General features: G+C 42.2%; 1 protein-coding gene across 1 annotated transcript in view; it reads left to right on the top strand.

Moving 5' to 3' along the window:
• Positions 1 to 4,708: 4,708 nt before the first annotated feature.
• LOC138266830 (BOS complex subunit NCLN-like) overlaps positions 4,709 to 12,686 on the top strand; it is a 198,718-nt gene continuing 190,740 nt past the window's right edge. Inside the window, exon 1 of the mRNA XM_069215554.1 lies at positions 4,709 to 4,960. Within this exon, the coding sequence (XP_069071655.1) occupies positions 4,810 to 4,960 (151 nt within the window). The 5' untranslated portion in view covers positions 4,709 to 4,809. The remainder of the gene's footprint in view (positions 4,961 to 12,686) is intronic.

Genomic DNA, 12,686 nt, shown 5'->3' on the forward strand with positions numbered 1-12,686 from the left:
TGGTGAATAGCCTTTTCAATAAAACACCTTGGATGTATATAACTTTCTTCATTCAGAAACATACCAGTGGCCCTTGTGCTATACATGTGGCACTGGATACAGCATCTTAATTTCTTTAACACTAACATATAAGACACATGTAGCTTCGCTAGATCTTTCCATCTACACCAAGTATGGTATATTCAACTATGTATTATGGGCCAGATTACGCTGTGGCTGTCGGACCACCGTGGCTGTGGCAGTCTGACCACCACATAACAAGTCTGGCGGTTGGACCCCCAAAAGACTGCCCTCTACGCCAGGATCTCTGATATGCTGACGGCGGTCTTGGTTGTGATCAGCCAGGGCGGCGCCGAAGTCAGCGCAGCCCTGCTGATTGCAACCATGTTCTCCGCCAGCCTTTTCGTGGCGGTTCAACCTCCTTAAAAAGGCTGGTGGAGAACAAGTGGTGGGGGCCACAGAGTGGCAACTGCACTGCCCACGACATTGTTGTGGGCAGTGCAGGGGCCCCTCTGCCCAGCACTGTTGTAATGCACACTGTCTGCTCAGCAGACAGTGCGCATTCCGAGGGTGCTAGGGAGGCCCCCTGTGCAACGGCATTGGACTTGGCTCCATGTGGAGCCGAGTCCAATGCTGCCGCACGTTTTCCACAAGGTTTCCGTTGGTCAGCCCATGGAGCAGGTGGGGAGACCCCCAGCGGTCCCCTCACCGGTCTGGCAGTCGGGTTTTCCAACCTCCAAATTTGTAATCAGGCCTTTAGCCTTTACACATCACTGTTATCAAATAAATTGGCTAAATAAATCGGATAAAGACTTCAACTCCCAGAATACACTTATCTTTTGCCACTTATGTATTTACTAATTTATGACTTACTGCTTTCAAAGAACAAAGAAAATGCTAGACTGCTTTCATTTGCGGGGCTACTCACAAAGGTAACTTACATATGTGAGAATGTTTACCTATTTTCCAATTATGAGTAGGAGTATATACCTACATGTTCCCACCCTGTGAAATAGGATGTGGAGAGAAATTTACCGCCAAAAAGGAGCAGTGGTAAGCCCAGCACCACACATGTGTAACCACTGATACTGAAACACTCTCCCACACCATAGAAAATAATGGAGACAGGGACTTATAAAAGAACCCATAGGAAATAATGTTACATCAAATCAATTTATTTTGACTTTGTATGCATGTATGTAAAAATAATTTAATGCTATCATACTTATATTTTATGATATGATTTGAATTCAAATAAATATAACTATTTTTTAATAATTATTTTTAAATCAATATAATACATATGTTTTCTAATTTTTAATATATATTAAATAAATATTTTTTTTTTATTTTAGGTTGGATTTATTTGAATAAATCTTTTAAAAAGTAGTAATTTAATTTTATAAATTTAAAATCATTAAATATTTCATTCAAAATTAATTTACTATTGTTGTAGCTTTGTTGAATTTCATTTTGCATTTTAAAAAATATATGACATAAATTTTTAACATAAAAATATTTCGACTATTTATTTTCAAGTTTAATTAACTTTTATACTTTTCCCTGGGCTTCACCACAGGGAGATCTCCAAAGCAGTGGTGGGGATCTCAAAATGTAAAGATGGTTATTAAACTTTAAAAAAAAATTAAAAATATTTTAAGCTTACTATTAATGTAAATTAATGTTATATATTTTAATTGTACAACAACATTTACAAAATAGTACAATAATATTAACTTGATTTTGAATTAAATGTTTAGTTAATTTAAATATATAAAATAAATGACCATTTTAAGATTTATTTAAATTGTTGTTCAAGTTTAATTATCTTTTTTTAACTTTTCCCTGTACTTGACCACAGGGAGACCTCAACCACCGTGGATTAAAAAAAAGTAAAATAATTTAAGTTAAATATTAATGTAAATTATTGCTATATCTTTGTGTTAAATATAGAACAAAATACTCATAAAATGCTATGGCACTATTAACCTAATTTTAATATTAAAATGTAAATATTTTGAATATGTGAAATTAAACTGAAATTGTTTTTCTGAAATGTAAATAAAAAATAAATCCACACCTAAAGTATAAAAATACATTTTATATATACTATAAATGATTGAATGTCATTTATAGAATTAATTAAAAGCAATTTAATTACAATTTAATAAAAATCGATCTTACATTAAGTTTTAAATTTTGGAAAGGTTATTAAAATATTTTAAAATAAATTAATAAATATGTTTCATTTTTGGATTTTTTTACATTTAAATACAATGTCTTTATATTTTAAGTAGTTTAAATAATTTAATTTACCATTATTTCCTTTGGGCTTTTATTTTTTAAGTCCCTACCTCCATTAATGTGTATGGCAGGCTTTTTGCAGTACCAGCGGTTGGCCATGCATGGTGCTAAACTTACTCCAGCTCCGAGCTGGAGTACATTTACCATTGTTTTTGGTCCTTTTAAGTTCTAATAACTTTAGAAGTGCAGTTTGTGAATAGCAAGGGGCTTACACTTTTGTGGGTGGGTGAATGTCCCTCCGTAAACACCTCCCTGACTCTCCCTAAACCCCTCCTCACTCCTGCCGGTAGTCCCTCCTCCCACTTAAGTGTGAGTATGTCAATTTTTCCAGCCAAAGCTCTTAGGGCCTTATTACGAGGCTGCTGGTCCAGAGACTGTCAGTCTCGCGGTGGCGGTTGGACCGCCGCAGCTGTGATGGTCCGACCGCCACATTATGAGGTTGGTGGGCAGACCTGCCAACCTACCGCCATCCCCGCCAGGATCAGTGATCGCGACGGGCTGTCTGCGATCCTGGTTGTAACCAGCCAGGGCGGTGCTGAACTCAGCGCCGCCCTGCGGATTACAACCTTGTGCTCCGCCAGCCTTTTCATGGCGGTCTGACTGTCATGAAAAGGTTGGCGGAGAACAAGTGCAGGCAGTGCGCATTTCGAGGGTTCTGGTGCTCCCTGCGTGCGACAGCATTGCCGCCGGCTCTATTATGAGCAGGCAACAATGCTGCTGCACCTTTCCCACTGACAACTATGAAGGGGAGTACCCTGTCACCCCACCCTGCTTTGGGTACTATCAGATCAGAAACACAGAAAAAATGTATAGCAGGTAGGGACAAATCTATTCATTAATTAAACCAACCAGTCAATCCACTTCTGGTTAATCGGGATACTTGATTTCCCAACAATATTTATTTATTTATTTAGAAAATAGCAGCGCATACCTAGACATAAGTGCATATTAACAACATATCAGGACAATAACTGAACATAACTTACTCAATTACAAGAAAACAAAATACATCACAGAAAAACTTAAAACGTCCAACAAAATAATTCATAAAGGTCACTCTCACTTAATTCTCATAGTGATCCTATCTTATATTGGTAACCAAAGGGGTTAGCACCCAGCTGAAAACACCTCACAGACTTTAAAGGTATTTATGTAGTGCTTTCCAGTTATTTCAACTTTCAATGTATTAGTTATACACCCTTGGTTCCGTAAGAATATGTCAACGCGTTTCGGCCTCTAAATTTATGGCCTCCTCAGGACAGTCGAAGGACACTGGCAATTCTTTCTTTAAAACAACCGAGTCACTGCAACCTTCTAGTTGGATTTGCCTATTTAAACTATAATCACCAGCTAGATGTATCTGGTTACGTAGGTCGTATTAGCACCATCTAGTCAAATATCCGCCTCGGTTGGCATCAATTAATTTCATCCTTTACAGCACGCCAGACCTTAGTTCCCACCGCTGCCTTCTTTGTTCCTACTTATGCGGGTTTCTTCACATAAGTAGGAACAAAGAATATTTTCTCATTTGGCAACCTAAATGGACAAGTTATTTTTCAATTCAATTTTTAATTCTTTCATCGTGCTCAGCTAACTGCATTGCTCTTGCTGACAATTGCTTCAGTGCAATAAATGACTGAATTGGCACGAGCTGCTTTGAAAAAAAAGGCGCACTGTCATCAGCCAGCCACACATTGATAAGGGTCAGTCGCATAGCTAACAGAAAAACTGCATGCTTCCCCGTCTGCTAAAGCCCTTCAAGTCAAATCCACAGTGAAATACATGAACCTGCACCACAGATTTATTACCACGCTTGCCATTTTTAAAATGTAATTATTTTTGGTTTACGCCTTATTGTTAATACATATACTTGAAAATGAATGTAATCATTTACACTGATGCAATACTTTTTACTTATTAATCAGCATCCAGTTATTTTTATTACATATGCTTACTCTTTCATGACATCATACTTAAACTAAAAAAAATACTTATTATGCTCCAGGGCACAAATGCTAATTACTTCGAGGCAGAGGTAGTCCGCCTGCATAATTTAACATAATACGAACATGCCTTCTATATGGTACTATTACTCTATCGTGCCCTCATAGCTGCTTCAGAACTATACATTTGGGAGTACTCTATCATTTTGTGGGACCATGTGCCTTTCTACCCCTGAGGCGCCGAAGTGTGTTGCAGATGTAAACAAAGAAGGTGTATTTATATAGCGCTTCATAACCCTGCTGCGGCCCAAGCGCTCCCGGTGGATGGATTCTCCTTAGAAACTCTGAAAGCTTGTCCGCTCTTCCTAGACCCCCGTAGTCCCTAATTAGTCTGTCCCAGCCAAGTTTGAGTACTGAGAGGCTCAGACGGGTTCATTCACTTGGGGGTGATTAGAGATGACCGACTGATCCGATTACGCCGTGTGTCTGGACGTCGGTGTGGGCCGACCTGCCAAGGCCCGCCATTGCCTCAGAGGTCGGCCGCGGAGGAGTGACCCGAATCATGGAGCCCGAGGGGGGTCTGTCTGGAAGGAGCCTCGCCGCCATGGCGACCCCAGTGATGCTGGTCCTGATGCTGTGCCCCGGGGCCGCCCTGCCCCTGGAGTTCACCGTCTACCGCATGCAGCAGTACAACCTGCAGGGGCAGCGCCACGGTGAGTGACCCGCGCCTCGGCCCGACGCACTAGAGCCCGGGTGGGGCGGGCAGCGTTCACCGTACGGCCAAGACGTGGCTGTCATTGATGGTCCTTGGAAGCGCGGGGCTGGACGTGGAGCCAAAGGAAGCCAAACTCAGGGGTTCGAGGCGCAGAAAGTGAGCCATGCACTCTTCGGATGGCGAGGGTTTAGTTTGGGGTGGTAACCTCAAAACTTTTTTTTTTTTTTAAATGTTGGACTCACTAAGCGATTCATGTTGCGGTGCCGTTTTGCAAACTAACTGGCTCCAAAGATGCCAGATTTTCAGTCAATTAAGAAGAAACCCCTCTAAGGGGCTCTCTGTTCTCTCTGTGTCCCATATTAGTGATTAGGATTTAAATGGAGTTGTATTGTATACACAACTTACCTGTAGTAGCCAAAATTTTCAGCCCACTTAAATAAGATGTGCAACTGTACGGCAATAATAATTACGACAATGCTGCTGCCACTTTCCTGCTGGGCTGACGGGCGGATATCTTGGTTTCTGCCCGTCAGCCCAGCGGGAAAGCCATAATGGGCCCAGCGGGGAGGTAGACAGCATGGTAGCAACCTCCCCATCAGAAGTTCAGCAGATGGGTTATCCTGTCCGCCGAACTTGTAAAGAGGCCCTAAGTGGTTTGCCCAGGGTCACACAATGGTGAATCTAGCATGGAGGCCAGATTCAAATCTGTATGCCCAAGCAGTGACGTAACATAAGACCATGCAGCACCCACGGTGCAAGGACCCCCCCGCTCCAGGGGGGCCCTCAGCAAAATGGGTAGGTGGTGGGCTGGGGAGAGGGGACCCCCTCCATGTACTTTGCAGGGGGGGGGGGGGCGGCCCTCAAGCTTTGTTATGCCGCTGTCCCCAGGTCCCAAAGCTGTTAGTTCGAGACGCTAGGTACATCTCCTCCCACAGTGTACAAAGATGCATTCAACCTTAACTACAGGCAACACACATACAGGCACACAAGGACAGATTAACTGACCGACAGATGGGTGAAGTTAAGGGATGAGTGTTGATGTGTTCTGCATATTGTATTATACAACCCCTTCTACCTTTTTGCCAGGCCCCAAAGAACTTTCTGCTTGATGAAATAATTCAATACTCATTTGTTGTGGATGTTTGGAGAATACAAGGAACGTGGTGGAGTGGACACTTTAAATAGTGTGTGCTTAACTTATGGAAAAATAAGTGCTAGAGCCAAAGATATTTCTGAAGAGACCACCGAAGCTTTTACCACCCACTCTCACTGCCAAACGCCAGTACTTATGTTACCTACTTACATCACACTCCTACTGTACGGACCATATGGACTGTGTCGGGCCATCTACAGCTGTAAGAATGACCTGGATGTGATGATATTATTATGTTTATGTATTTTGTACTGTTAAATGGCCTGCTGATGTTTTCAAAATAGACAGAGAGCGCCACCAGGTGGTGGATTGCCATAAATATGTGTCAATGTTAGTAAATACTACTAGTGCCAAGCATCTGCAAACACCAGCACAAATCAAGCACTGTGAAGGAAAGAAGCAGAATGGCAATACGCCTATCACAACTATCCAGACTACTCCACTCTGCTCTTTCTTTTGGCAGATTGTCTCAGCTGTGTGCTGTCCTTGCCCTCTTCACTCCTATCGCAAACACTGTGCACTGGGCTAAGAGGTAAGGGGTTGAGTTCTCCACCCTGCCCAGACCATTGTGCCTTACCACACACAGCTGCTCCTTTTAATTGGCAGTGAATGACCAGAGGGGGAGGGGAGTAAGACAAAACAGCTAAGGGGGTGGGGTGGCGGGGGAGGTGGAGAGATGTGGCTAGCGGCCAGAACTGCTGACTCTGGGTCAGGTTCAAGTCCTGGTGTTGCCTCAATGTCCTGTGATTCTGGTCAGATCACTAAATCTTCAAGTACCGTAAAAAATTGACCTTGTGTAATGTATTTGTGGTTTAGAAAACTGCAAATATAAATCAACAAAACTGCTGGGATGGAAAAGTAAGGGTTAAAAAACACAATCTCATGCCATCCCTCGAGGCCAGTGCTAAGAAGGCAGGAAATAAGCTTAGAAAGGGGAGTGCACAGGGATAATTCTCTCTCTAGACTGGCCAATCTCCCTGTACCAAGCTGGTCTGTGTCACGGTCAAATTATTTTCCCCTTTTCATGCTGAAGTCATTTCCTGGAACAGGACAGCTAAAGAAATATGTATTGAGTAAGCCCTTTCATGTCAGTGTGGATTAGGGACCACTCTTTTGACAGGTTACTGGCTCAATTTCCGTACCTGTCAATCAGATTATTCTCCAGGAAGGATGGCATCACAAGCCTGCTGCTCAAACACATGCCCGGCTCCAGCATTTTTTATTTATATGGGCCAACAGTGCACTCTGGTAGGCCACTGTGGGCCGAATTTGTTACTTTTGGAGGTAGTCTACAAGCCCTAGATTACATCAAATCTACTTCCAAACAGACACTGTGATAAGGATAAATTCTCTGTTTATACAGAGCCTGTAGCGAGTTACTTGAAAGTAAGGGCAATGTCTGTACTTAAGCTCAAGTCCTCATATTCCATCAGGCCTGGCTTCAACACAAGCACTTGAATACCAAGCACACTGTAAAAGTAGTTCAAGATTAAGGGGTCCCTATTATCACATAAAAGCATTGACATCATTGCACTAGAAAGGCTGGCTATTTACTCACTGCAATTTGTCCAACACTTACTTCTGTGCACAATATGAACTTTAACATTTTTATTTTCTTGTTATTCTTTTGTGATGTACTTTCAGAGATATATTTTTTTTTTTTAGAAAACAGCAACTCATTGATAAAAAAAGGAAAGGAGTATTTTTGAATACTGACAGCAGCTTTCATGCTGACAATTGCAAAACTAGTTCTTTGAAACCTCCTTTACAAACTCATCCATACATAGATTTGCAGTGAGTTCCTTCTCATGTGCTATAATAGTCAAATTCTGTTTCCAGTCATGAATCATTGTTCATAGGAAAAGTGTGAGAACACGGGATAGGAATGAAAAGGAGCTCTCAGAGGCTGTGGTTGAAACCCCTGTAACAGTGCAGATACATTTTTCATGAAGTGCTGGGAAAGCTTCAGTATTATCATGCACCAGTTAAAAAATGGAGGCAAAATCTGCACCATTTTTTACTTTTGTTTTTTTAACAACAGTTTTGCAACAGTTAGTTATGTCAAGAAGGGGTGCACACTTGTTCAGAAAATGAGGCAATGAGGTAACCAAGATAGAAAGGGCTTTAGTAAGTTCAGTGTTCTTCTGGGAGAATATGGTCTCCATTTCAGCTCTTGCTTTGTCTAGAATGTTCAAGAGGGGCTTCCTGAACACTTGCTGTTGATGAAGGGAAGCATCATCTGCAGACTGCCCAACTGTTGAAAGTATCACTGAATCTGCAAATTGGCAGATGAGAGTCCTTCTCCATTTTGTTCCATGATTAACACGAGGTTTGGTCTGAAACTTCAAGAGAAGACCAGTACTTGGTAGAAAACATTGGATCTGCACACACTGCTTTCATGGCACTAGGGGCCTCACTACGAGGCTGGCGGTCTTGAGACCGCCAACCTTGCGGTGGGAGTCAGACCGCTGCACTCCAGGCGGTCTGACCACCACATTACGACCCTAGTGGTCGGACTGCCGTCACCACTAGGATCAAGGATCCCGGCAGCATGGCGGCGGTCAGAGTCGTGGTCAGCCATGGCGATGCTGAGTTCAGCACCACTGTGAGGATCACGGGTCCAGTTTCCCACCAGCCTTTTCATGGCGGGTACCCCGTCATGAAAAGGCTGGCAGAAACCCAGTGCTGGGGCCCCGCTGCCTAACACCCTCGGAATGCACGCTGTCTGCTACTGTCTGCTACTGCAGTGCACATTCCGCGGGTGCTGGGACACCCTCAGTGTGACGGCATTGGCCTCGGCTCCTTGAGGAACCAAGTCCAATGCTGCTGCACGGTTTCACTGGGCTGACTGGCGGAAACCTCTGATTTCAGAGGTTTCCACCAGTCAGCCCAGGGTAAACCTTGGAATCAGCCTGGGGGAGACTGCCAGCTCTGCGGCGTTCTCCTGTTTACTGGGCTGGTGAGCCGATGTTCGGCCCACCAGCCTCATAATGAGGCCCGAAGTATGGACTGCACAACTTCCACTGCATAAGACACATTTTTTGCTGTGTCTGAAATACAGCATTAGCAGGTTTAAAAGCTAATAGTAGATCTTGTAAAAAATGTCCCAGTAACATGAACATGTTCCCTTTGAATATGAGATAATAATCCACAAGCTTCTGCGTTCAACTCAGATGTAGCATTGTCATTATGATATATGTCTGATATACGACCAGAAATTGTGTCAGTGTTTTCAACCACATATCTTGTAGCCTCATAATAGCTAGTCCATCAAATTTCAAGATGACGTTTGAGAGCCGGTCCATTATATCGTTGACTCACATAACGATAATGAAAGAAATTGTACAGCATATTACAAAGATAAAATAATTGCTTTGCCCTTGGTTTACTCTTTATGGCATGTATGACAACAAGATGAAGCTGATGACTGTAACAGTGTATATAAGGAATATATTTTTTTAGTCTTCTCTGTATCACAGCATGAACATCTCCATTTCATCCACTCATCACAGGCGCTCCATCATAGCACTGTCTTAAAATGTCTTCCGATTTGAAATCACAGGAAACTAAATGGCTTAAAATCAGATTAGCTATATATTCAGCATCTATTTGTTCCATCTGTGAAAGACCAATTAAAAGCTCCCCGGATTTGTTCACAAAACGCACCACAAGGGACAGATTTTTAATATTACATTATCAGTGGTGCAATCACTTTTTATACAAATACTGTTCGAATCACAACTTTTGTACTGCTTTTTGACTTGTGAGAGAACCATACAAGTTAAAGTATCTATTACTTCATTTTGGATTCATTGAGATGTATGCTGTGCATTTAGGGGAAAGGAGTGTATAATTTCAACTAGATTTTTTTATCTTTTTTCAAAGTGTATTGGAAAAGCTTTAAAAATAATCCACTTGTTGAATCAAAAACATCTGCATCACCACGCAGGGGGAGTTCATATACTACAAGAACATGAATCACTTCTCTAGTGATTTTTAAATAATGTTGATCATTTTCCATTAGTTTCGCATGAAATAAAAAAGCAATGATATCTCCTTTCTCCACTCTCTTAGATGCGCCTACTAGAGCTAGTACAGCATATGTGTGTGTTTGACTGGCTACATGTTTAGCAAATCCTTTACCAGGTGCCAGCTAACTTTTCCAGTTATAGAAACTAGTTACAGTAAAAACTGCATTCTTATCATTTATTCCATTTGTAATCATATGACATGGGAAACAAAAGCAAGCATCTAGATTAACAGAGTACTCCAGCCATGGTTGAGTTTTGTAAGCTGAATGCCTTCTCACAAATCTATTTCATGGATAAGATTTAAGAAATGGTTGGGTTGGTTTATCCCTGTTCAGCGCAGTAGCAACCTTGATGTTTTTCTTTGTGAAAAAGCAGAACCATGATTAGGTGAGCTTACATTTTGGTCTCTTTACCCTTCATTGGGTATGCTGGTACAGGACGTGGATTATAACACAAGGGATTTTGGTGGCGTCTAAAGAACCTCTTTGAATGACGAATCTGCCCATGATGTCCAAGCTAGGCTTAGCAACAACTGAAAAACTATTTTTTTTAAATACAAAACATTGATTAGTTAAAATGTTCCTGAAATATCAGGTCAAAAGACTACAGGTCAAACACCTTTTAAAATACAGAAAATTCATAAAAGTGCCCGTACAATAATTAAAAAGTTTTAAAAAAAAAACCTGAAGTATGTGATTGGGATGAAACACTAGAAAGATCTTCAAAAAGCATCATAAAATTGCAGCCATGGATAGCTTTGGTATCAAGAACTTATCTGGATGTACAGAACAGACTATTCTCGTACTAGTGAGGCAAACCTCCCATGAGTCGCAGAGTGCATTTAAAATAAGATCTTTGAATTATGAATCTCCAAATGAGGGTGACTGCTGCATAGGCAATGAACTGAACATGTGATACATAGAACCCGTTTCAACTCTCTTCCTCAACCCTAAGGCATTCTGTTTTAGCAATCTGTAGGCATTTTGAGCTGCAGGCATCTCTGTATTGTTCATGACGGCTGAAACGGTCTGAGGTATATGTGTTCAGTACCATCTCTGGTATATATATATATTTGTTCTAACAAAGAATCAATTTTTCTGGAGTCTTTTCTATCACAATACACTATCTTGCATTTTATATGCTTATGGGTTCCAAAAGTATTCTGTTTGAGGGAGTGGTTAGTCAGAAGAGTGGTGCATCTGATGGGAAGAGGAGGTTTCTGAGGTGGGAGTATCAGGCCAGTGACAATGCTCAGGCTCCTTCTGTGCCAGCCTTCAGAGAAAATCCCTCTCCAATACTACCTCCACCTTCGGCGGACTCTGCAGAACACTCCCTTCCAGGCCTGGGTATCCACTTTTCTACCATCCCTCTGCCGTGAGCCAAATCTCAAGGCTGACCTTGGGCCCCGCCCCTTATCAGCCACCATCCCTCACCACTCAATAATCCCAGATTTTTTTTTTAGTAAAATGACCCTCAAACTTAAAGCATTAAATATAACAGAAAATATAATTAGTGTGCACTTTAAAATATGTTCTAGAGTTGCAATAATGGCCCGACTGCTACTTAAACAAGGACAGAAAGGCCATGATGATGATGAGAAGACAATTTTAAATGAAGCATACACGCGGTATGTGTACAGGCAGGGCATTTGTGGATTCTTAAAAGTTGAACAAATGGCCAAACACTCCTGCAACATTCTCTTACCTGCTTGAAGGGTTAATGTCGACATCTGCCTCGCAGCGCAGTCTGAGAAAGCAACAGGAAAGGTGTAGCTGTAGCGGGATAGACTTCACTAGCGCTAAATAATAAAGGCAAGATCCACGGAGAAGGACGGTAGAAAAAAGTTACTCTGGAGCCTAAGGAAATAATTTACTGCCCTCACCATGCCCCTATTGTACCTGCACTAGTGGGTGGGGCCAAAGTCAACCTATCTAAAAGGAGATTCATAATTGGGGGTTCCTGTGAGATAGAGACCCTGGCCCAATTATGCAACTCCTGTACAAACAGCGGCCCAGATTTATGGGCTTTGTGGTGCAGGGCAGCACAGCTTGTCAACCACAGGACCATAGTTCAATCATATGACTTCTTGTTTGTCCCTGTGTAGGAAAATGCCCTAAAAGGGTCGGTGCACCACTTCAAGTGGTAATCCAGGTCACAGGGCGTGGTGGCTTCCATGAGTGGGAATAATTCCGATTTGCCCCAGTTGATTGATAAGCCAAAAAAGACCCAAACCAAATGACCTTGCATATTAGGGGGTAGATTAGTAGCCGGTTCACATACAAATAGCAAGATATTGTCCGCGTAGAGAGAAGCCAGTAGGGGTCCTCTCTGAAGTTGGAGTCCACTGTCTAGATGGCAACCCTGGAGATGTCGGACAAGTGAGTCCATGGCAATATTGAAAACTAGGGGGGAAGAGTGGGCAGCCCTGTCACATGCCTCTAGTAATTGGAAAGGGGGGCAAGACCACCCCATTCATTCGAAGACAGGCTGTGGGTTCTTGGTAAAGCAGCATAATGAGGTCTCTGCCCCTTGGGTGTACC

Source organism: Pleurodeles waltl, chromosome 1_1 (genome assembly GCF_031143425.1).
Source record: "Pleurodeles waltl isolate 20211129_DDA chromosome 1_1, aPleWal1.hap1.20221129, whole genome shotgun sequence".
Classification (NCBI taxonomy): Eukaryota; Metazoa; Chordata; class Amphibia; order Caudata; family Salamandridae; genus Pleurodeles; species Pleurodeles waltl.